The sequence below is a fragment of the Schistosoma mansoni genome (assembly GCF_000237925.1).
Source record: "Schistosoma mansoni, WGS project CABG00000000 data, supercontig 0137, strain Puerto Rico, whole genome shotgun sequence".
NCBI lineage: Eukaryota > Metazoa > Platyhelminthes > Trematoda > Strigeidida > Schistosomatidae > Schistosoma > Schistosoma mansoni.
In genome coordinates, this window is record NW_017386040.1 from 629,737 (window position 1) to 657,435 (window position 27,699).

At 33.5% G+C, this 27,699-nt stretch overlaps 1 protein-coding gene across 1 annotated transcript in view; it reads left to right on the forward strand.

The window, feature by feature from the left end:
- Positions 1–27,699, forward strand: part of Smp_156800 (hypothetical protein) — a gene marked incomplete at both ends in the record, with an annotated part of 45,039 nt that overhangs the window by 15,827 nt on the left and 1,513 nt on the right. The window contains 3 exons of the mRNA XM_018788920.1: positions 4,413–4,567; positions 10,862–10,968; positions 25,535–25,679. Of these exons, the coding sequence (XP_018646511.1) occupies positions 4,413–4,567; positions 10,862–10,968; positions 25,535–25,679 (407 nt within the window). The remainder of the gene's footprint in view (positions 1–4,412; positions 4,568–10,861; positions 10,969–25,534; positions 25,680–27,699) is intronic.

Below are 27,699 nucleotides of genomic sequence, written 5' to 3' on the forward strand. Positions count from 1 at the left end.
ACTCAACTATTACACCACCCACCCTTTATGTTTCCTTGATTCCAACACCTAGTGACCTCTCATCATTGATAACTTTTTTCCATTCCAATCCTTTACATTCACTAATGTCAATTGTTCCACACTATTTATTATCTCAGTGCTAGAATTCTAATACATATTTGGTTCTAAGCAGCTGATGAGAAACTCCGCCTGTAGCTCCTCTGGGGGTTACTGCCGGTCCCAAGCCCGAGTAAAGGAGGAGGGTTGGGCATTGGGTTAGCGACCCCATCCCGTAGAAAACCAACTCGCTAAAAAACGCTAACCAAAAAAATTATTCAAACCATTTAAACTCTGCCCTGAGAGTAGAAGAAATAATTATGACGTCTCATGATGAAAGCCAAGTTCCTTCGGAAGTCATGAGGTCGATGCACCTTCTAACAACCAGATTTCCCAGGACAGAGTGGGTTGGAGAATGCTGTTTGGCGGCCTATGCTCCTTTGGGAGTAACAGGCGTAAATGTAATGTAAATGTAAACTGATAAGAACCACGAAATATAATGAATTCATATTATTCTGCATCAATATTTGTTTTGGCTTTATTCAAAAATTCACAGTTCACTCATGATTACCTTGATAGATGAAATAATGATTAGACTTTAACTCTATACATAGAAGCTATACGAAATGATCGTTTATTGTATATATATATGTATTTTTTCGAAAATATTTCAGTATACCTTATATTCAAAAGACTAATATTTATTAGGACCCCATATATAGATGTATACTTTCAGATCTAGCTAATGATAAATAGAAATTCATTTGATATTGTTTGTTTGAATTTTCCTATTGATGTTTAGGACTGTAGGATTCCACTGTTAGCCACTATCCATCTTTGCTTATAATGATAAATATATTTATTTTGTTCTATTTTGTTTCAAACTATGTATAGTTTTGTCATAAGTTGAATCATTCAGTAATCAAATTATAATGAAATATTCGAATTATTTAGAACTTCGGTTCTAAACATCAATGGGAAGATTCAAACAAACAATGCTAAATGAATTTAAACTACAACCCATGGCATAAGCAAGTGGCTATCAGGACTCAGTAGCTGAGTGGATAACGCGATGGCGTTTGAATCAAAAGGTACTGGGTTCGACACCCAGGGTGAACATCAACTCTGAGATGCAGGTACATCCAACTGACGAGTCCGAAATAGGACGAAACTTGTGTCTTGGATTCCACTGTTAGCCACTATCCATCTTTGCTTATAATGATAAATATATTTATTTCGTTCTGTTTTGTTTCGAACTACGTACAGTTTTGTCATAAGTCAAATCATTCCGTGATCAAATTATAGTGGAATACTCGAATTATTATGAATATTATTCATTGTGTTCTATTTTGTTGGATAAATGATTTATGTTAGTATCTTTTATAAATCTGTAAAGTAATTTCGGGAACTTATAGTTCTCATTTGATTAGTTATATTAATGAATATAAGATACTGAATCAAGTGAAATTAGTAAAATGTATTGAGCTGAACTTATTAAACTAGTTATCCCTTACTCACTTAGCACTTGTGAAAATTAGTGAGTGTTTTTGAATAATTAGTGAACTATTTATCCCGGTGAATGATTTGGTTACTTGGAGAAATTATAAATCTAATAAGCGACATTTTAATTATATATGGATGAAATCATAAGTCAATTGAAGCTAGACCAACATAGAAAACCTGGAAGCACTAGACAGCCGTCTCGTCGTTTTGTGGGACTCCTCAGCAGTGTGCATCCACAATCCAACCTCGCGAGATTAGACCCCAGGACCTATCAGTCTCGCACGCGAGCACTTAATCTGTAGACCACTGAGCCGTTCGGAATCCAACGGTGGGATGGTTTATGCGTACTGCTGAGGAGTCCCACAAAAGGACGAGACGGCCATCTAGTGCTTTCAGGTTTTCCATGTTGGTCTAGCTTCAATTGACTCATGATTTCATCTATATAAAATTACTAAAATCTTCACAAAACCCATTTCTGACATTTTAATTAGTTTACTTCTTTTCAAATGAACACATGTCCAGTAACAATATAAGATGTTTAAATCTAACTCATTCAAAATGTCTAGATAAATCGTATTACAGATTGACTTCAATTAGATAAATATTTAAAAACAAAGAGTACCATATCACTGAAACGGAACTTCTCTGTAACAAACAATGACTGCTCAGTAAGAGATGAAGTCCAGAACTAATAAATACATTAGATTTGGACTATTAAATTGATATTAGATCCAAACAATTTACATGTAGAGCCTATAGAACATTTTTCTCTAGATCATTTCATAATAGCAATTCTCTAATTGACTCACGCTTTCAAATATGATAAATACTAAATCTCCACAAAACCCCTTCTGATAATTAATTATAAACATATGCTCACTAGTGACTTCGAGAAGTATATCTAGGAGCTCTAGTGAGAAGCAGTGACCAGTGGAGTTCAAAACCACGTCTGTTGTGAGATAGGAACTCACTGAAGACAATTGGTGAATGGTTGCTCAACTTCGTGGATCAGTTGAAGTTAGACATTAACACCGTTGGATGCCAGCTCAGTGGTCTATCGGTTAAGGGCTTCGGCTCGAGACTGGTATGTCCTGGGTTCGAATCTCGCGAGAGCGGGTTCGTGGATGCGCACTGCTGAGGAGTCCCATAATAGGACGAAACGGCCGTCCAGTGTTTCCAGGTTTTCCATGGTGGTCTAGCTTCAATTGACTCACGCTTTCAACTATGATAAATTCTCTGATTAGATTCAAAAAGTATTCCTTGACATAAAAACATTTTTAGGTACTAAAGGTTCCATCGTGAATATAGTTTACCTACATTATTAGTAAACATAATATGCGCATAATATAAATGAACAGAAAACAAATCCGTAATTTTCGTCAGTTCATGACAATGAGTCGTTCGTTTAGTAAAAAGCATTAAAAATATTTATGTTCAATCAGGTTGTTTTGTCATTTGAGTTGAAGGTGGTTGGTATGAATGGATAAAACGGTAAGAAGGTAAAGATCTAATGCATGTGTTTATTTTTTCAGTATCACTTTGATTTGACAACAAGATGTTGTTAAGTAATTAAAGTTTAATAAGCATTCACTGGGAGACCTAAAGGTTCTAGGTTCGACTTTTAGATAAGTCAAGGGTGTTTAATTCTGGTTAATCCTATACTAGGACCAAACAGCTTTTTATTGTTCTTCGATCTTCAACGGTACCTTCAGTTGATATTTACAATTCAAATCAATCTACATGAAACCCTTCGTAACTAATTGTTCATAGGATGTGTTCAAACTGACAAATTCAAACGAGTGTATCCTATTACAACTGAATAGACATGTTATGACATTTATAAACTTTGAAAGTATTATTCAATTCGGACTGACTTCAGTATTTCATTACTTTAGCTATATGCTGTCTAACAAAACATTAGTTCACTTATTTATTTATTCAATGGTGTTTTTTTCTGAAATTGAAGTTAGTCATTTTTGTCCATCAACTGCCTGAGTATTCATATTAGAAAGCATGTAACATTAGCATTGTAATTGATGGATCTTGTAAACTAAATCTCAGACTCATTTTATAATTAATTAATAATTCATTCTCTGACATTTAGACTATAGCAGCAATTTATTTGCTTTGACTGCTGGAGATTTTTGAAAAACTCTATTATCAGAGTTTCAATAATGAATTGACATCATCTAGGCCGCCACTGCGAACACAGAAGCACTACATAAGTAGTTCTTTTGAGTGTGAGTCTCTTCAGAAGTGAACACACACGACCACACAGAAAGTAATCGAACTCAAGAAGCACTGTCTTGTGCATGAAGTCATAATCTCTAGACTATTGAGTGCACGAGAATGAAGTTCATAGGTTCGATTTCATTTGGCTGGGTTGTAAGTATCTACTAAGGAAGTGTTTCATCATAAGATAAGACATTTGTTCGGTGTTTCCTGTTTTACAATGGTGGTCTAGCTAAAATCAGTTAGTGATTTAAACTACGAAAACTCTATTATCTACACAAAACCCTATACTGATAAAAATCTACTATTATCAGAAGGGGTTTTTGTGGAGATTAAGTATATTAAATAGTTGAAAGCGTGAGTCAATTGAAGCTAGACCATAAATCACTAACTGATTTTAGCTGGACGGCCGTTTCATTCTATTGTGGGACTCCTCAGCAGTGTGCATCCATGACCTCGCCTCGCGAGGTCCAGTGCTTCTAGGTTTTCCCTGGTGGTCTAGCTTCGATTGACTCACGCTTTCAAATATGAAAAATCTATTACATTTTATACTAACAAATTTAGTAACCTGTAATGATTAATTTACATTTGATTGACTAGATTGTTTATTTGTTTTAAATTTTGTTTTAAAATGATAACAGAAATATTAAAGTTAATAGACAAGATCTATTTGACAATTCACCATGGCCTAAACTTGATGTTAAATTCACTGTGAAAGATGAAAATGGACAATCAGTACAAACAATATTAGAGTCAACACCAATCAGATTTGAAGCTGAATTGATTGATGAACTAAGTAAGTACAAATGAACAAAATGGGTTACTTTATATGTAATATACTATTGTTAGGAAATCTTACTTTATTGTTTAATTGTTTCATTTGTAAGTTAATGACTATACTACATTACTGCGTCATCTTCGCTCTATTCATATATGCATAGATAGTTAAAGTTTTCAAGAAGGATCCTAATGTCAGTCAGTCAGTCGGCTAAAAATGTAGGACCACAACCTCATTAGCACAACAAGATGAACACCGAATTCATGGAGGTAGTTAATTTAATGGTGTTGATATATCAAAGAAAGGTTGTATATAAGGATATAGTACAGGAAGAAAGAAACATATGAATCAATTTTAGTCTCATAGTTTAATGGAAGACAGAGAGTGTATACACCTGCGCCATTGTGATCGATTCTGAGTCATGTCACCTAGAGCCTCCAGCCATTGGTTACGATGGTCACTCGGACCCCAACCAGTCTGCATCTACCAACATAGCTCAGACTAGAAGTTAATGACTTCAAGCACCGATGCCATGTTTTGGTTTGGCCGCCCCTAGCACGTGGCCTGACCATCTTAATGTAAATATATACGATACTTATTCAGCTAGAAGGATCTCCGAATAGCTAATATGTCACTTTCGAGAAACAAAACGTACGCATGTAAGTCGTTTTTTAAACTATTAGGTTTTAGTTTTTTCAGTGTAATCATTCTAATCAACATTGAAGGCTTTTATTGGTAGGAGATTTAATTTCGTTAGAGTTACACATATTTTATTATTGCTGTCAACTAGCTAGTTGAGAATTTCTAACGATATATTTATACCGTATTGTTGATGTTCACTTCGAAACTCGAACCCGAAGCCGTTCGCTTTTAACGTCACTTGGTGAATAATGTGGTGGTATTTCAAGCAAACGATCCTGAGCTCGAGTAATAGAGTGAACATCACATCTAGGATGCAGTTATATCCAGTTAACAAGTCCCAAATAGGAGGAAAGGCACGTCCTGGACTACACTGTTGATAAAATTCCATTTATTTTATATCAATTTGTATTAATCAAATAGCAATTTACGCAGGATGTAACTATGTCAACTGAGAGTGATCAAATTTTAATCAAACACCTCCACAATAGGATAATCTAAATTATTTCAAATTGGATTACGTTTTTCGTTTTTCGTTTTTTTTCCATTATGGTCATATTCCCTCTTTTATCTTTGATTCTGTTTTTGTACTTTTCTGATGTTACATGTAGAAGTTTCAGTGTATCCATATTTATGTCAGGTTTAAAGATGTTTGTAACCAACATTATGACAAAATTTTTTTAATCCACCATTGACAGTATGTTTTCAAGTTAATAATAATTCAAAGTGCAAACTATATGTAGAGATAACGTTTATTTACTACGAACAAATTTGTTTAAAAAGAAAGAAGGTTCTTAAGATTCTCTATCCTTCATTCAGTAGAATGCACATGGGTTCAATTTTTGTAACGCTACATTAACACAATAGGATGAAATTATTAAGACAAATTCCTATTTAGTCAAAGTTATCACGGTGTCAGTAGTAGTAAAATAAGTTAGGGGGTGTAGTGCCGTGTTCCGTTAATCGTTCACCCCGATAACCGTTATAATATAAATCTTAACGGTGCATAAAATCAGAAGGCAAAGAGAAGCGGCAGCTACAGTTTATTATCGACTAATACAGGCCAGAAAGATATAGGCACATGAGCAGATATCAGCGAGCGAAACAAATATGATACGCATTAGAGATGGCGGGTAGGCCAACTCACTTTAATCAAGCGTTAATCAGTATTTATAGTCAGCCAAAAATAAGTTACCGACATGTGATGAATAAGATAAAAAGTGTACACATACATACGCTCATATAAAAAAAGTAGTCAGGGTTAATAATAATTAGCAAGGTCAAAACATGACTCAAGATGGATTGGTAAATTGGCATGTCCAGAAGCTAGAATAAGGTATACGAGCTTAACATATCAACCGACACAACAAGGGATAATAAGTATGATTCGAGAAGAAAATACAGATTCCTAGAATAGGAAAACCTTTGAGATAGAAACTTGGGACATTAAGGAGAGCAAAGACTTATTTGATCTGAGTTATCGCGAACGATTTTGGGAAATGCCACTCAAATTTTCTAACAATCAGTTACAATAACCTAAAAGAGGTAGGTTTCACCGACTGATATTTTATTGTCATTGATATCATGGACTGATACAATATCTTGTCTTGGGCTTTTCTGGCTATCTGGTAACCTATTCCAACACTATAAAACATCCCTCGTTGACTTTAGCATTATTTATTTCCACAAGTAATGAATAATCTTTTAATGTTGGGAATGTCGTGACTTGTTTGTTTCATTGATATCGAATTATAAACCCCACATAGCTTTACTTACTTATGCCTATTATTCTCAATGGAGCATAGGCCGCCGACCAGCATTCTCCAACCCACTCTGTCCTGGGCCCATATAGCTTTGGCTTCATTGAAATCTCTTCAAAAGAATAAATTGACAAGATAAATTTCTGATTAGTTATTCAGAAGATAGCTGGTAGAATAAAATTATTATCAGTAGCACCCAGATCAAGTCAAACTTAATTTTGATTCTAAAACAGAATAGAGGGTAATTTTCAAAGTGTTAACAACTTTAAAGTTATTCTTGATGTGAATTAGTGTCAACATAGTTCCCCAGGAAATTTATGCTTCAATTAAAAAGTAGTCAGTTAGTTTTTAGTATTGCTGTTATATTCACCGCATTCGAAAAGTTTTCATGACTTATACTATCAATAATGTGTGCTATAACTCCAAGAGGTAACACTCAATTTCTATGTAAAAGAATAGTGTAGTTAACAAGAACACGGGTGAAGACTACCGAATGTATTTAGGCACAAATTACAAACTATCTCACTAAAATCTGACAGCCATAAAGTAAACAGTTAATTTGCAAAATAACAATCAATTGTTTGAATCTTGACTGTTCGTTCTGTAAATATCAGTCCATCTTCTCTGATTTCATTGCTTATGCATTTTCATACCAATCGCGCTTCGTTCCTGTTCTTTCCTCATCGATCTTCTGCCAAAATACATTCTATGCCTGACCATCATTATATACTACTTATGTGGATATAAGCAGCTCATACCACAATACCTGTTTATTTAAATTTTTCAGTCAGCAAGAATTTGTATATTTTATCATTTTTGATATTTCTTTTTATAGAAGAACTCATTCGTTTCGGATAATACGTTAATAATTTAATAGTTGAATTTATGAGTCAAATAAATCTAGACCACCACGGAAAGCCTGGAAGCACTAGACTACCGTTTCGTGCTAGTATGGAGTTCAACCGGGTCTGTTGTGAGATAGTAACTCACTGAAGACAATAGTGGAAGTTGGAGCGATTTTGTTAATTATTTGAAGTTAGACATTAACACTGTTGAATTTATGAGTCAAATAAAGCCAGACCACTATGGAAAACCTAGAAGCACTGGACGGTCGTTTCGTCCTATTGTTCGAATCCTCAGCCATAAAATTACTACAATCTCCACGAAAACATCTACTGATAATAATCTTATGCTCACTAGTGACTGGATCCAAGAGGTATCTCCTGGAGTTCTAGTGAGAAGCAGTGACCACTGCACGTCAACCAGGTCTGTCATGAGGCGATGGTGGACGGATGCTCAACTTCATGGGTTATTTGAAATTAGACATTAACACCGTTGGATGCCAGCTCAATGTTCTGGAAGTTAAGCGCCCGCGCGCGAGACCGATAGGTGCTGGGTTTGAAATTTGCGAGTCGGGATCGTGGATGCGCACTGCTGAGGAGTCCCACAATAGGATGAAACGGCCAACCAGTGCTTCCAAACTTTCCATGTTGGTCTGGCTCCAATCGACTTATGTTTTCAACTATAAAACTAATAAAATCTCCCCAAAACGTCCTTCTGACATTTCATATATGTTGGTCTACATTTTATTTAATTTTTAAAATATGTAACTTTTAGTGTATACCTTGAAGACCAGTTTCCCTCTTTTTTGCTTCATGTTAGTGTATACATATCATCCCGGCAACCAAACAAACATCAAAAATATACAACTGATTATTGACTGATGATAATAGTTGTCACAGAGATTGTAAATGTTCTTTAATAATTTTTTTTGATACTACAACTAACATTCTTAGTATTCAAATTGTTGAAAGAAATTCAGCCCTGTATAAAAACATATTTGAAGTAATATTGTTAGTAAAATATAACTGTCCGAAAATGTTTACATAAACTAAAGGAAATGTAAATCAATGAAATAGTCAAGTAAAGCTTTCATAATTAGTAATCAGTTAGTAACTATTTAGTAGTAGTGTAGTGTGTTCTACTTATATCCATATAAGTAGTATATGGCGATGGTCAGAAATAGAATGTATTTTGGCAGAAGACCGATAAGGATAAGGTTAGTTTGCAAATTAACTATTGACTGTATGGTTATCAGAATTTAGTGAGATAATCTGTAATTTGTGTCGAAATACATTCGATTGTCCCCAACTAGTGTTTTGTTCACTACAGTAGACTGAAAACATTATCCAACAATTTCTTGTTATCAGTAAAGGAGTTGGTGAGAATAGTTCATATCAATTCAATTTATTGAAGTTAGACATTCAAACCATAAGGTGGTTACTCAGTAGTCTAATAGTTGAACACCAGGCAAGAGATCTGAATGTTCTAATTCTTATCTCTGGTGGTTGGTTTATATGCATCATTGAAGAATCCTATATTAGGACGAAATATCTATTCAATGACGAAACGGTCATCCAATGTTTCCAGGTTTTCAATAGTGGTCTAACATTGATTGATTTATGATTGTAATGAAATTAGTTATTTTCTGATGAACACTTCATTACTTTAATCATATAAGATTGTTAAAATTTTGAAATAAAATTGATTGTTGGTAAAATAACTGATCCATGTTGCACAATTTAGTGATTGCTTGGATTAAGTACCTCAATAAATAACTCCTTAGATATTTGAAGTGAAAGGTACTGAGTTCGAGTCACAATATGAGCATAAATACTGAGATGTGGCAGGTGAATCTAGCTGACAAGCTCTAAATAAAACGAAATAAGATTTTGGGATTCTAGTTCTAGCCCATATTTGGACTTATATAAAAGTAGTTGTTTACACTTAATTTAAGTTTGTGTAAGAAGTCTATTGAATGAAAGGATCAGTTTTTATGATCTTGGAAAACAACCATGAGGACCTTTTAAACGAATAAATGTCATAAAATGAAGGTGTTTCTATGAAAGAAGTGTTTGTTACTGATCACTTTAGGTCCGTTTTAAAATTTCATGACTTTTTATGAATGAATGTTTTTTTTTAAATAGTCGTTCAGTAATGATCAGGAGTTAAGGGTATTCCTGTAGTTGAAAGGAGTCGACCAAATAGCATTCATCCTGATGGTTTGTCTGTAGTCTCAGTGATATCTATAAAATATTTTAACATCAAAGTATATCAATGTCTTAAAATACTCTAATTAACTAAACTATCTTTTTGTTATGGAAACTCTTGAATTTACCATTCATGAAACAGAGAATATGATTGATGAATGAGGATAATCATATTCTGGACAATTGGTCACTACTGTTTGGATAATACTTGATCAATTAAGAACTTGTGTGCATGGAACTTTCAGCTAAAAAAACCTTTTGTTTTGATAGTTGAGATCATGAATCAATTGAAGCTAGACCACCGTGGAAAACCTGGAAGCATTGGACGGCCGTTTCGTCCTAGTGTGGGATTCCTTAATGGTGCGCATCCAAGATCCCGCCTCACGAGATTCGAACCCAGAAACTATCGATTTCGTGAATTGGTCGAAGTTAGATATTAGCACCGTTGGATGCCGGCTCGGTGGTCTAGAGGTTAATCTCTCGCACACGAGACTGATAGGTCCTGGGTTCGAATCTTGTGTGCCGAGATCGTGGATGCGCACTGCTGAAGAGTCCCACAATAGGACTAAACAGCCGTCCAGTACTTCCAGGTTTTCCATGTTCTTCTAGCTTCAATTGACTCATTATTTAAACTATATATAAAAAATTTTGTTCTTGTTAGAACTACTCTTTTCCATCTACATAATGAACATTGAACCCCCCAAATGTTCTTTTATTTTACTGTATCTAATATCATTATATACTATATTTTGTAAGATAATCCCTGTGAATCAATCAACTTTGTTTATTAACTTCAATTATTTATTTGTCTAATAATTAGAACTGAATTTTTTTCATTTTATGTCCACCATTTAATTTTATAGATGTTTACAAAGCTGTTACTGTTGAAGAATGTTATGTGATAGACAGGATAAAATCTGGTCAAAGAAATGAAGATTCAAAGGAAACTCTTTTATTATACAAAGGGTATGTAAATCGGCATATATATATGCATATATGTAAAGACAAAGAGATATGTAGAGATATCAATGTGACATTACCAGTTGACATTCTCTAAGTGTTTGAAAACAATAGTATATATATACATATCAAAATAGAGTTAAATGAAAAGTTTTGATACAATGATATCCGGATAGGTGTTAGATGTATTATTCGTGAATTGATTAGATATGTATATTCTTATATAATACAGAAAGATAATGAATGTTTAGATTGTGAATGTGTAATTGATGTTCTTAGACGAATTGATTTATGAACAAGCGATATAGATTCATTTGTACTAAACTAATGACAGGATACTTTCGACTGCGTAAATATAGTTATATGACAGAGTGAACGGATAGTAAAATAATAGTATTCTTTACTAGGAAAATGTGACTCGTAAAAGTTAAACAATAAACAAAAGTAAATAGATACAATTTTCTTGTTGTATGACATTCAAACCGACTGGCACTCAGCATACATGTCACGATAAAAACTGATCTACATAAAATCTCAATTGCTCGTATAGTTAGAGATTGATTAAACAAAACAGTTAACTCGGATGTAAGGACAAATGGATTTAACAACGCCTATAAGAATAAATAATTACGGAGCAGCCTAGGCATGAGGTTTCTGTTATTTGTTTAAGCCTATAATGCATTGAGTTATTGTATATTGCTTTTAGTTTCTTGGGATCTGACTATCAAGCTTTATTCATTCTGACCACATAAAGATTAATGAAATTTTACTACACAGACATACATTCAGTTCACTCTAGCTTTTCGAATAATTGAAAGTCATGTAAAAGTCATAAATCCACCGACCAAATCTAGGATTTTCGACCCTTTGACATTAGTGTTTGAATGACACCTACCGCTAAGTGGAAGCATTGTTACTCTTGAAGTTAGAAATTTATTGGCGTTTATGTTACGTCCTCTACTTGATTACGGCAGAATACGATATACAACTAATATCACTCGAACGTGGAGAACCTTACAGTCACAAATCAGGAGACGGAAGATGTTATTATTATTCAGCTAATCAGCAAAGAGGCATGTTATGCTATTGTACAATCGTAGCATGCCACGCTGATATTCTAGAAGGCTGTACCAGGTACTGATTGAATGAAGTCTCTTCGATTCCTTTAAAGCATCCGGAGGCTTCGTCATACTTCTCCAAGTCGTATCAACAAAGTTTGACGAAACTATGCAATGTCTCTATTCTCAGAGCTTCGTCAAAATATGTCTATTCGTAACTTAATCAATCTTCTAGATCATTTTCCCTCATTTGTTCTCTAAACTACTGGTACGTTTTGATATTGAGCCTATACGGCAAAATTATAATTTATGGACGATCTTTGAACGAACCTTAAGTGACCATGAGAAGTATTGGTCAATCAGGAAACAGTTAGTATAGAGTGAAAATATATTATAAAAAACCAAAGAATTAAAGTGGATATACTTCTTTTACATGGTCCAAAAACTTGCCAAGGTTAGAAAGACATTCAAAGGTTCTAAAATCGTAGTGCTTATGGTAGAGGAACTCATTCATATGACTAAATAATAGTCAGTCTCTGAATCCATGATGAGGTCGCTAAAACCCTCTCAGCCTCGACCACATAGCTTCAATATTGTTTATGTGTACTCCGATTGTGTAAGTTTGTCATTTTTATAACGCATATATCTCTACAATACTCATAATACTGAACAGCCGAAGCTTCAGTAACATTTACGAATATTGCAGCCAATGTTACTGGTGCTTTTATTATACAGTTCGCAACAATTATTATAATTTGCCTTAGTCTGAATCTGGATCGAGCGTAGAAAGTTCCTATAGTGGGAGACTTCTTCCTCCAACATATATTACATCGAAAAACAAGTCGACAAGTCATTTGGTTACCGCAACTACAAATAAAGAAACTTCTTAGTAGTTTCATTTGTTGTAGCCGCTTAATTGTCACATCTCTGACATCCTAAGTGAACAGATCGCACATGAACATCAGGTAGTGAAATTGGCGACGTGACCTTGAAATCCCTCGAACACTTCTGATTGGCTCGCTCATAAATTATAGTCTCGCCGCCTATACTTTATAAACCAACAGAGATCTAGATAGCATCTCTCTGTTTTCTGAATGGCATTCCAATATTAAAATTTCCATATCATATAATTTATCAAGTATTTAGAAGGATTGAATATGTTCAGCATTAGTCTACTCTCACTCATAACTGAGTGCAAATAACAAAACTTCAAATAAATGAATTGATTTCATCTGTACTAGTTGAGATCATAAGTGAATTGAAGATAGACCACCATAGTAAACCAAGAGGTATAGGAATGCACTTTCGTTCTATTGTGTCACTCTTCAACAGTGCACATCCACAATCTCGCCCTACGAGATTTCAACCCATGACCTATTAGTCTCGCGCCCGAACGCTTAACCTCTATACTACTTAGCCGGTATCCATCAGTGTTAATGTCTGACTTCAACTAATCCGCGAAATTACACCACCATTCACCATTATCTTCAGTGAGTAACTACTTCACAACAGATCCGGTTGAACTCCATACTAAGATGAAACAGTTGTCTAGTACTTTCAAGTTGTACATGATGACCTATCTTTAATTAGCCCACTAATTCAACTATTAAAATTTTTAATCTAATTAACTTTCAATGTATCATTAATTATTTGATATGTTTTTTTTTTGTTTAAATATTATCATTCAAGTTGTCCAATATCAAAAACACTATTAAACAATCTATCGACTATTGGATTAACATTTCATACAAATCATTATAATAATGAAGAAAATTTCTTAATATTTCAACCTACTACTACTAGTAGTAGTAGTAGTAGTAATCATCATCATTTACAAACTGATTTATTTTATCTTTATTTAAATGGTCCTTTATACATTCAATCAAATCAATCAAAAATAATCAATAAAACAATAAAAATCAATAATAATAATAATAATAACAAAATCAATAAAAATTTTTTATTTTTTCATAATCAAACAATAAATGAACAATTAAATTTGATAGATGATATATATAAACAAAAATTAAATGAAATTGGTTATAAATTATATGAATTAAAATTTACATGTATATTTCGTATATGTAAACAATTAGCATGGTGTTCATGGGTAAGTAACAATAATGAATAGTTCTGTTTGTTTTATGTATATGTGTGGGTGTGTATTTATGAGCAAAGATGGATAGTGACGAGCAGTGGAATCCAGGACGCGCGTTTCGTCCTATTTGGGATTCGTCAGATGAATGCATCTGCATCATAGAGTCGGTATTTACTCTGAAACTCGAACCCAGTACCGTTCGATTCAAACACCATCGCGTTATCCACTCATAGACTGAACAGACGAAGTTTCGGTAACATGTGCGATTACTGTAGACAATGTTACTGGTGCTTTTATTATACAGTTCGCAGCAGTTACTATAATATGCCTTAGTCTTAATCTGGATCGAGAGAAAAAGGTTGTTATTCTAGCAAACGTAATCTTTCAACATATGTTACATCGAAGGATAACACCACGGTAATCTGCACATGGTCTACAAGTCATTTGATTACCACAATTACATATAAAGCAACTTCTTAGTAGTCCCATACATTATAGCCGCTTAGTTGTCAAGTTTACTTTAAAATCTTCTGTGAACCGATCATATATGAGCATCAGGTACTGAAATTGGCGCCGTAACCTTGAAACCCCCCAAACGCTTTTGAATAAATTTTTATTCATAGAAATAATAAATTTGAGATGCAGGCACATCCAGCTGACGAGTCCCAAATAAGATGAAACTCGCTTCCTGGATTCCACTGCTAATCACTATCCATCTTTGCTTATAATACTTGTGAATTAAAGCTATATCAAGGCAATGCGCACAGTATGCATATATGCCAATAAGAGACTAACCAGTTGCAGTCCCAAACATCAATGGAAGATTCAATCAAGCAACATCAGTTGAATTTAATCATATATTTGTTACATATCATTCCATAGTTAAAAAATGTAAGTATTCAACTATTCATATCTTCGAAACATTAGTTGTGCATGATTAAAAATTTCAATTTAGTAATGATAAGGTTATGAGTGGATTGAAAAAGAGATACATTCATCAGTGAGGACATAAACCTTTATCCACTGAGTTGCATGGAACATGTTCTATAGATAGATGATAATGTTAAGGATTGCAATTAATCAACAACTTTTTTAGTATGTGTTCAACATAAGCGAATTGAAATAATATTACTTTTAAGTCAGAAAATTTTCCAAGCAGACTTTTATAGTGATCAGTATTGTAATCTAAGACAAGACACTTGTTCTACTTCTGAATTATTAGCTGAGTGTACCTAGGTACTATTGTTAATGTTTATTCCGTGACTTAGACCTATTGCCTTTCACTTCAAATCCCAATCTCTTATCTACTTAGTTCAGATAGCCACTGACTTGTCCAATAAAAACGAATTCAAATTCAGTGGCCATTGGCAATGTACTCTTAGTAGCTAATTAGATAATAGATTGAGCATTTGAAGTGAAGAACATTAGACTTTAGTTTAGGGTTCAACAGCAACATTAATATACAATTACATTCATCTGATAAATCACAAACATGACAACAACAACAACAACAACAAAAAACACATCCTGCATTTCCCTATTAAACTTTATCCAACTTTGCTTATATCAATCGAACAAAATAGTTTATTCAATTGATATAGAAACCAATAAAAGTATGATCAAAAATTTTTTTAAGGATGTACAAAATGTTTTTGGGTTTACAATGGAATTTTCAAAAAAAACAAAAGGTTGACATAAACAATTAGAATTAATTATTAGACTTGGTCGTAATACAATTTGATTGTTTGATAAACTCCAAGGATTTATTTAAATGTATCGTGTTTTTTTCTGTTTTATTAAAAAAAAAGTAGCTCAGTGTTTGACTACTTAAAAATGATAATAAATGATAGTATAGTGAGAGAGAGGGGGGAGGGAGGGAGGGAGGTAGAGAGAGAGTAGGAGAGAAGGAGAGGGAAAGAGAGGGATTCGAATAAGTCTATACCATTATTTATTTATTTAGGTATGTCTATACTTTGTATACTAATTTAAATTAATGTATACTCAGAAAACCGTCTGCATATATATATATATATATATAACAGAGGTTTTCATTAGGAAATAATTAACTTACTTATACTACTATCATTCTTATTTTCTTATTTAGGATACTCTATATCACGCAATACTTATTAATACCTAAAGGAAATGTATGATGATAGTTTTCGATTTTTTTTTTATCAGTAGTATATATGGATTCGGAATATTTTGTTTGAACTAAGAATGTGTGGTTAATTTTGAAAACAAAAGAAAACAGAAAAATAAATTTTTTTTTCTGAAATTTATTTATATATTAAAATTAATCGAATATGAAATATATGTGACTGTAAAAAAAAACAGAAAAAAAGAGAAAAAAATAAAAACACGAAAACAAACTGATAAAATTCATTTTATAGATTAGTGCTCACACTGCATGACAACAAGATTTGACTGATGACGATAAAATGGTGAGGATGTTATTGGTCAATATTGTTAAAAAATTAACATATCATTTTATTAGAAGTAAAGAACAAGTTGGGTTTTTTAAGCATCATTAAATGCAATTTTATAGTTGAAATCATAAGTTAATTGAAGCTAGACCATCAAGGAAAATCTGGAAGCACTCGACGGCCGTTTCGTCCTATTGTGGGACTCCTCAGCAGTGCGCATCCACGATAGTAACTCACTGCAGACAATAGTGGATGGTGGCTCAACTTCGTGAATTAGTTGAAGTTAAACATTAACATCGTTGGATGACGACCGGCTCAGTGGTCTAGTGGTTAAGTGCTCGCGCGTGAGACTGATCGGCCCTTGGATCGAATTACTTGAGGCGAGATTGTGGGTGCGCACTGCTGAGGAGTTCCACAATAGGACGAAACGGCCGTCTGGTGCTTCCAGGTTTTTCATGTTTGTCTGGCTTCAATTGACACATGATTTCAACCATAAAAATTACTAAAATCTCCATAAAACCCCCTTCTGATTTATAAATGTGATAGAGAGAAATTTTTTACTGTCTGAGTTTGTATATATCCATAATCACTATTGAGAACCTTAAAAAAAACTGATATTGTTTACCTATTCAGTTTAATTTTTTTCTTATTTCACCAGTTGATATGAAGTTAATGAAAATAAATAACTGAATTGAACACTCTAATCGATTAATGGAAAATAATATTGTCACTATACCGACTAGTCTTTAATAATGATGTTAATTCATTATGTTAGTTAACAAACAAATCGTTTTATTTGAATTTTGATATTTTTCAAAAGAAATTTGACGTACAGTTGTAGTTAGTAGACTGATTAATGGATATTAGGTTAATGAATAACATCTATACATATTAGAAGATAGTTATTTGATTAAACTATGTTGTATTTTATTATACCATTGAAGTTTTGAGAAATCAGAAGTCATTCTTCTTTTATGAGTCTACTAGTTAGATATTTTTGGATAGATGTCGAATCTTCGAAAAGGTATTTCCATTTTAATGCTCAGTAAAATCTACTTATCATACAATGACCTCTAGAGTTTTAAAGTTGAAAGGATTTTCGTCATGGGATAATTGAAGATTGAAGATGTAGAATTTAATAGTTGAATTCATGAGCCGAATAAAGCCAGACCACTGTAGAAAACCTGGAAGCATTAGATAGCAGTTTCATCACAGTATGGGACTCCATATCAGTCCGCTTGCAAAATTCGAACCCAGGACCTACTGGTCGCGCGCTGGAACGCTTAATCTCTAGATCAATGAGCCGGCATACAACAGTGTTAATGTCTAACTTCAACGAATCCGCGAAATTGCTCTACCGTCCATCATTGTCTTCAGTGAGTAACTGTCTCATAACAGACCAGGTTGAACTCTTATGGTCACGGCTTATCAGTCACGCGCGCGGGATCGTGAATGCACACTGACGAGGAGCCTCATACTAGGACAAAACGGTAGTTTAGTGCCTCCATATTTTCCATGGTGGGCTGGCTTAAATCGATTCATGAATTCAACTTTTAAGTTGCTACAATCTCCACAAACCCTCATTCTTATGTAGAATTCAATGAAGAAGAATACGAGTATAAAAACATTTTTTTAAAATTTGATCTAATATTTACTAGATTATACTCAGTGCAGAAAAAATTATTAAGTTCTCATCACTGAGCAGTCATTTGTTCCGAAAAAAAAGATATTCATAATGATGAATAGCAAAAATGTGCCAAACGAACAGTGTTTTCCGACAATCTTCTCGTCTAGCTTTTGAAATAAAGGTATTAAGGAATTTCATGTCTTTATGCACCACACGGACTTTAGACAGAATTACTTTTTTTTTCTTATCACCTCTTCCATAGTACATGCTATTCTTTTATATCATTTTGGATTTCGTATAAATCGAGAAGATTGTCAATATCAGCCGAATGCAATAGTAAATTAAAGAAATCTGTTTATCCACGTTTATTCATTACTGTCTAATTAGTCAAGTTTAGTCAAAGGAAAAAAACAGTTATTTGAATGGGTCTATAAGAAACTACAACCACGGTAAACAACTATATAAACTACAGACTTAAAATCGACTGCAGAAATATAGAACTAACAACTTGGTGAAAGCATTGGTACCTAGTAAATAAATATAAACTTATGCATTTAACTCTAATCCTTTACTACTCTTATTATTATTATTATTATTACACTTCAAATGCCCTGGTATGGCCGACAGTGGGGAAATTCAACTCTCCCTCTCAAAATGCTCTCACATGGCCACGTGCATACATTCACTGACACGGAAGTCCTACTAACTATCTTCTCGCATCAGAGGTGTTGTTTATGAAATTGAAGGGACGAAAATACAACGTCCCGCTCTTTAACCGGGTTGGTAGATACTCAAGGTCCAACTAGAAGAGTTGGAATACCCCGATTTCAAACCAATGGTGTACATGGACTTCAGGATCTTGAAGAGAATAAATGGCGTATGAATCAATTATTGTTCACCGACTACTATGAGACTGAATCTTCTAAAGTCGCTCCACTGCCTTATGGATTGGACCTTCAGGTCGAAGGCTTCAGATGTGGCTCCCTATGAAAACCACCAGGTTTGGTTTGGGCACCCGGACATAGATCAAATGATTTATAGGTTGCCTCATTGTACCAATGTTTATGTGTTTAAATAATAATACCAACTACTCACATTAATACTACTACTACAACTACCATAGACTCTCAAGAATCTTGTATAGACAAAGTTAATATATACCAAGAGTGAGATCATCAATAATTACATGTATTTATTTCTAATAGAACATAAAACATTTCAACAATCCCTATTTTCTTATTCATCACATATCAATAAGTAGATTCATTTGCATAAACTTAATATGATATAAATTATAAAACTAAATCAAATTAAGTAACAGTATATAAAATTAAATTTTAGTAATTAGATTATATAATTAAACTGTCAGTTTAAATATTTAAACAAATTCAATATTCAAGAATTGTTTGTATATAGCTGATCTTTCCCAATTAAATAAATTGGAATATATTCTAATTAAAATCATGAGTCAATTGAAGCTAGATCACCGTGTAAAACCTGGAAACCTTGGACGGCCGTTTCGTCCTAGTGTGCGACTCCAGAGGTTAGGCGCTCGCTCGCGGGACTGATAGGTCCTGTGTACGAATCTCGCGAGCGAGGGTTCGTGGATGCACACTGCTGAGGAGTTCCATAATAGGATAGGTTTCCAGGTTTTCCACGGTGATCTAGCTTCAATTGACTCATGATCTTAACTATTGAAATTACCATAATATCCACAAATACCCCCTCTGAAATTATAATTAGTAAATTAAATCATTTGAAAATCCAAAAAATATTTGACAATTATTTCGTTTCAAGTTTGATGATCAGCACTTTGAGCATTTATATATTATGAAGAATAGAATAAAATGATAAGACTGATCTTTTATTTTTACAATCTTTAGTTCTTATGTTTACTTCCATTTGTGTTCAAGTGTGTTTTTGATCCATTGTATAAGCAAAAACTAAATTTTAAAATTGATTATCGATAATCAACGAGTGTACATTAAATGATTTGTTAGTATAATATTAATCTTCACAGGTGATACTTTCTCATGATGATAGTTTAATCATTAAAGTACATTCAAGCACCACTGGTTTATCTACTTACTTACTCCTTGTGGAACGTAGACTTTCGAACAACACTCTCCAATTTATTCTATCCTGAAGTCTCCTTTTAATATCATTCCCCAATAATTTTTTTTTCATGTGATCATACTTTCATCCGTCTACTTCTTTGTGTTACTGTTATATCTATAGCTTAATTTCTTTCTATGCCGCGTACTACTAGACTATTTGAACAATCGAAGCCGAAACGTCGCAAGACAGAAGACTAGTAAGTAGGAATGTTATTCCCAACACAGTGTCAAATATGGTACAAAAATCTCATGTATTTATAGTTTTTCGGCTGACAGTAAATCATCATTTCGGACAGCCAAGAGGCACATAGGGGAAGATACATGTCGACATTCTAGAATGTTTCTCTAGCGGTGGAATATCTTCGGCTCTTTCTGGGCTTCTTGTAACTTCCTTGAGTTTGCCAACGAGTCATCCTTACATTTACTCACATACTTGACAATGACAGTATTTCTTCATTCATATATAAAGATGTGATAAAAGATGTTTAAATTCAATTAGTATTGTTTGTTTGAATCTTCCCATTGATGTTTTAGGACTGTAACTGGTCAGTCTCTAATTGACATATGTGCATACTGTGCGTGTTGCCTCGAAATAGTCTAAATTCACAAGCATGGTAAAAGATGTTTAGTTGTAAGATATATTTCTTAATAAATTGTCTATTTTTCTGAAAGATGTATCATTTGTAAATTAACCCCTCAAAAAGACTACTTGAATTCACTTGTTCAATTATCAATACATGTGGAATAGTCTTTTCTTTTTTTCTATTGTTGAAACAATTGACAAATAAATCAAAACCAAATATCATAGTGATAAAATAGTTAAAAAGGAAAACGTTATTTGATGTAAATAGCGTAGTATGAAGAAAATACGATCTATCTTTTGTCGAAAAGAAGAACAATAAAGTTTTATGAGATTTGAAAAAATCAAAAGTGTATTATTTAAGTAGTAGTAGTAGTACTAATGTAGTGAACAGAACACTAGTTGGGGACAATCGAAGCACAAATTACAAACTATCTCATTAAATTCTGATAACCGTACAGTCAAAAGTTAATTTACAAAATAACAATCAATTGTCTCAATCTTCACTGTTCCTTCTGTATATATCATTTCATTTTCTCTCATTTCATTGCTCATGCATTTTCCTACCAATTGCACTTCATTTCAGTTTTTTCCTTATCGGTCTTCTGACAAAATATATACTATTTCTGACCATCACCATATACTACTTATATGGATATAAGTAGACTACACTACAGTAGTAGTAGTAGTTAGTAATATGTATAAATATAGTTAATGTATAATAACCCATATACACACATCGAGAAATAGTGATTTATATATATATGATGTTGCATTCAACCACATCTAGTTCACTTAACACTTGATATAAATAAATAAATATGACAAATTTCGTCAAAAGGGTTGAGAAATTGACACGAATGTAAGATAGTGATATGATAGAAAAATTTACATTTATGATAACTTGTGAAAATATTTACGATAGAAAAAAATTTCTGTAACACCCTTACACATACATACATACATACATAAACATAACACACTCATGGATACATATATAAATACACATATATAAACAATGAACATTTAAACAACAATAAAAAAGATATGTATATACAATTAGTGGTAGGGTGAATGGACAATAGATAAAGGGGAGTGGAAGAAGAGTAGAAGTAAGACGTGATTATGAGGCAATAGTGAAGAGAATGCAAAGTGATGCAGTATATATGTATATATATATCTTGGCAGTTATAGTACAACGGTTTAATCTATAAATAGTGGTATATATATATATAGATAGATATTTCAGAAGTCAAAAGTGACTACAGTGACTTTCATTTGATATCTTTACTCCAATTTCTCTTCTATTTTGGTCATTCATTCATTTCCTGTATGTCCACTATAGTATTAAAAGAAAGATATTTATATATTTGAATCATAAAATTGTTTATTTTATTATTGTCCTTTTTCCTGTGAAAAAAATGTGTATGTATATAAAAATAGGGTTTTCACTTTCGCTTTTTTAAATAAAAGTTGCATTTTTATTTATAGTCAGTTCAATAACCTGTATACACCACTTTGATAAATACTAGATATATGGAAGCACTGGACGGTCGTTTCGTTCTATTATGGGACTTCTAAACAGTGCGCATCCACGATCCCGCCTAGCAAGATTCGTACACAGGACCTATCAGTTTCACACGCGGGCACTTAACCAATAGACCATTGAGCTGGCCGGCATCCAACGGTGTTAATGTCTAACTCCAACCAATCCACGAAATTGAACAACCATTCACCAATGTCATCAGTCAGTTGATAACTTCCAACAGACCTGGTTAAACTTCATTGGTTACTTCTTCTAACTAGAATTTCAGGAAATATCTTAAGGAGTGCCACAATAGGACGAAACGACCCTCCAGTGCTTCCAGGTTTTTCATGGTTGTCTAGCTTCAATCGACTCATGATTTCAACCATATATATAATTATCAGTTTACTTATTAATGACCATGAATAGTTGATTGATTATTGAGTAATGATGTATTTCATGTTTGTGTTAACCTTTGAAGAGAAGATTAATTCTATCATTGAAATTGTAATATGTTCACTAGTCTAAACGATTAAACAACGCGTACACGTTGTTGGAATGTAAGGTAGCTGGAAGTGGTTGACAAGAAACCCTAAACTCAAATTTTATATTAGTTTGCATTATTCAACATGGAATATCTGTAATCTTCAGGGAATATCTCAGTCTTACAGAAGCTTATTAGTGGCTAGAATAGTTCCGTGATAATGATTCAAATTGTGATAACGAGTGAAGCGTGTTCGAATTCACCAGGGAGGATCATTTCTCCCAGTATTATAGGTATACATTGTTCCACAGTTCCAAATAATACAACAACTAGAACAAGGAGGGTTTCATGTAGATTGAATTAAAATTCAGAATAGTGGTAAACAGATTTATACTCGATGACTCATTGATTTCGTGTTTGATACGAGATTAACAAAGTTTAGCACTATCTTATGGAATATTCTTGATATACTTTACTGAGGAAGCGAAAACAAAGTCAAAACATTTTGGGTAGTACCTTATCAGTCTCACTGGTTAGATTTGCAGAAGAAATTCTCATTCAATTAGTATTGTTGGAGTTCTGTGAACTAGATAGCTTAATTGTAAAGCTTTTAATGTCGCCTCGTACAGCATCATTTGTTTGTGTGTGTTCAACAAGTCATTTGAAGACTTAGGAACTTGTATGAAATGTCGATATTACACAGTGATAAATTCTCCTAAATTGATATCAACAATAGTCAATAATTATAGATAAATGTCTTATCAAAATCTTCGAAACAATTCTCAGGAGAATTTTAGTTTTTTTTTGTTGGTTGTTTGGATCTCCCCATTGACGTTTGGGACTGTGATTGATCAGTCCACTGCTATCCTGCATCCAACTCTCAGAATAGGCTATGTTCTCTTAATTTATTGTGTGAAATATTTAATAAATTTCAAGATATTCTATGAAAGTTTCTATAGTAGTCTAATGAATAAGCTTCTGTTCAGTCTGTTACAATGACGTTTGAAATCCCTTTCTAAATCCTTGAAATTTTCACACATTTAAAACTCAAACGGTACAAAGAATGCATTGAGTTACCGAATCAGCTTTACTTCAAGTTTCGTTTATGTACAGAAAATAACAGTATTTTTCTAGGTCTTCTGGCAATATTTGACCATCGGGGAATTTCGATAGTATTTGAAATCTAACAGCAGAGTAATTTATCGTACAATTAACATGTGACATATAATACATCAGTTTTCTAAACGTTTTTGCGATGTATCATACCAGGGCGAAATATTTTCAGCTTTACCCTGGCTTTTGATGACTTCGTTGAGGAATTCTCTGAGGATTTCGACAGTTCTAACTATATACATATGAAGCCAAAAGTGGGAGAAAATTTTATTGTTTAAAATGACTAATCTGTAATTCTTATCGTAAAACCATATTCTATTATATATTCTTCCGGATGTTCAATAATAAACTGTATCATGAAAATAATTCACTATAACACTAAACATATTGATCCGGAAATCAGAAAGAAATCTCCAATGTTTTCTCTATTTCCACTTGCCACTTGCTTGTGCGATGAGGTGAAGTTTAAACTCATTTAGTGTTGTTTTTTTGAATCTTCCCATCGATGTGGTTAGGAGACTGACCAGTTGCAGTCCTAACACATCGATGGGAAGATTCAAACAAACAATACTAAATGAGTTTTGTTATGAAAATAGGTTAGAAAATTGACTATATACTTAACTTGAATTAGGACCTTACGAAAGGAATACAACTGACATTATCGTTATTTCAATCAAACTCAGAAATTTTCGGCAAGTTTTCGTCTGATTATTTTTTTCACTCAATGTGATATAAATTCTTAATTCATTCCATACGCTAGAGTTTTGGTAGCCATATAGGTTTCTCATGAGCTTCAATTAACTTCTAGCCCATAGCCTAATACACTACTTTAAACCTAGTTACTTATTTGGGTTAGTTTAGTATACAATAAAAATTTTTTCAGTAGACATTTGAAAAACGATGATTGATTTATCACAGAGCAAGTGTACTCACTTTCCTACGTTTTCTGAGAATTCTCATACAGTTTTACATGCAATCGGTATTACAAGTTCATTTAAAATGGGAAAATATAGATCATTTCATTTGATGTTTTGTCTAGATTGGTTTGTACTTTAGGTTAAATCTGTCGTAGACTGATCTCACTTGGCTAAAATTAGAAGCCAGAGAGCAGTGAACAACTGTTTTATTCGAGTATGAGACTGCTCAGCAGGATACGGCCAGGACTAAGGCGGCCTTCGAAACGAGGACCTTTAGGTCTCGTGCAAGCACTAAACAGTTAGAACAACTTGGTCTACTTCCAGAATTATGATTACAACTTCGATCAGTTTGCAATATAGTAAATTAATCATACCGTGGCATACGTGACATTAGTTTCACTCCTTATGTTTTCGGACTCCACCAGTTACGGACTAACACAGTTGAGGAGTCCCACACTGGAAAAAATCAACAACCCAGTTCTCCCTGATTTCCAATGGTACCCCGATGGAAGTCAATATATGAGGAAAGCGATCCATGAATGAATTTATTTTGAAATATTGTTCAAAGTGTTCTCAATCTTACTCTATTAAACATATCATAATTTTTACTTTCATTGTCATATAAATATAGCCTTCTGCGTGTGATTCAACTACATCAACTTTGAATAATCCTCGAATAACATTTCTTCCACCAAGTCTACGAATTATACAACGTTCCATACCATTATATTTAATTGAAAGTATTCCAAGTAGTCAGTTACCAGTGAAGAAAAAAGGTATGTCTTCAGTTGTACATTGATCAGACCTTTTTTTGTTTTAACTTAAATGCATGGAGAATATCATATGACAAAATAACGTCGAAAGTTAAATTAAAAAAGGTACAACAAAAATCAAATAGTTTAAATATTCAATGTTTTGTAAGAACTAAATGGTTCACACTAAATAAAGTCAAGCATGATAATTTTGTACGTGTCTAAAGACTCAAATCAAAAACATCTTGATATAAGCTTTTTGTTAAATTCATGAGTCGGTTTCAGCTAGACCCACATTGAAAACCTAAAAACTCTGGACGACAGTTTCGTCCTAGTATGGGACCTCTCAGTAGTGCGTATCTATTATCCCGCATACGGGACTCAGATCCAGGACTCATACTACAACCTCCATGAATCTACATTCTGATTTAAATATTTGACAAGTATTTTACCAGATTTGCAAAGAATTTATAGTCTATTAAGCGATTTCATTACACAAAATATTTATTGTGAAATCTTACTTCATTAGATGGATCATGTATTTGTAGTGAGAAATTGTTCTCTTGGTAGTAACTGAACTAATATTATTTATCAAGTGAAATCGTTAGGGTTTTCTTTTGTCCTTTTGTTGATAATTTGACTAAAATCTAGTCATTCTTGGTTGGCAAATATACATCCTGTGCACGACGCTTCGATATTACCACTATGACACAAGATTATAGAGGAAAGATGGAATGTGGCATGTAATGGAGTCAAAAATGCGCGCTTCGTCCTAGTTGGGACTCATTAGCCTAGACTGATAAAATTTGAGTTAAAATATCAACAACGGAATAGTCGGAAACATCAGAAATTAGATCAAAATTTCATACTGGTTGCGCAAGTGAGTAGCCATTTGAACTTAGTAGCTTAGTGGATAACGCCTCAGAGTTTGAAGTGAAAGTTGCTGAGTCTGAATTTCAGAGTAAACATCAACTCTGAGACTCATGTACAACTAGCTGATTATTCCTGAATAGGATGAAGTCCGTACTTTGAAATCCACTAATAGCTACATTCTATCTATTTTACGCGAACTAGCTTCAATTGGTTTTGGCATGTGTTAATTATGTTCAACTACCGTATACTGTAATGTACATCACTAGTTGACGCACAGATCGGTTGGGAGAGAGTAAGAAGTACTAAACTAATACCTTATTTACCTGAACCGAATAGAAAGATACAGACTTTCTGTATCCCTTTGACGTGATAATCATAATTATCAGTTTGGGACTACAAGTGACCTGGATTAAAGTTGATCTCAATGATGAAAATGTATTTATTCTTACTTTTGCGGTTCATTTTATTTCAGTTGATTTTTTTCTTACTGTCTTTAATACTACTAGTTTTTCAATTCTCTTTTCTAACCGACTATTTCTATATGGTTAGACAACTTGAATTGATATACATTTATACTAGACTTGGTTTTGACTACAAATACCTAACTTGTCAAGTTGGTAAAATATTATACAACATACAAGACACTATAAATTATGAAGAGAGAATATTTATTGAAACACATAAACATTAGTACAATGAGGCGACAAATACATATGCGACACATAAATCATTCGATCTATGTGAGAGCTGAAATACTGTTTGGGTGACCAAACCGAACGAGGTAGTTTTCATAGGGAGCCATACCCGGAGCCATCGACCTGAAGGTCCAATGCATAAGACAATGGAACACCTTAAGAAGATTCAGTCTCATAGTAGTCGGTGACCAATAATTGGTTCATACACCGTTTGTTTCCTTCAAGATCCTGAAGTCCATGTGCACCATTGGTTTGGAATCAGGATTTTCCAACTCTCGTAGTTGGATCCTGCGTATTCACCAACCCAGCTAAAGAATCGGATATTCGCTTTTCATCCTCTCGATTTCATAAACAACACCTCTGGTGTGAAAAGACAGTGAGCGGAATTTCTCTGGTAGTGGTTGTATGCACGTGGCCATGTGAGAGCATTTGAAGTGGGAGAGCTGACTCTCTCTCCTCCATTTTCAGCCATACCA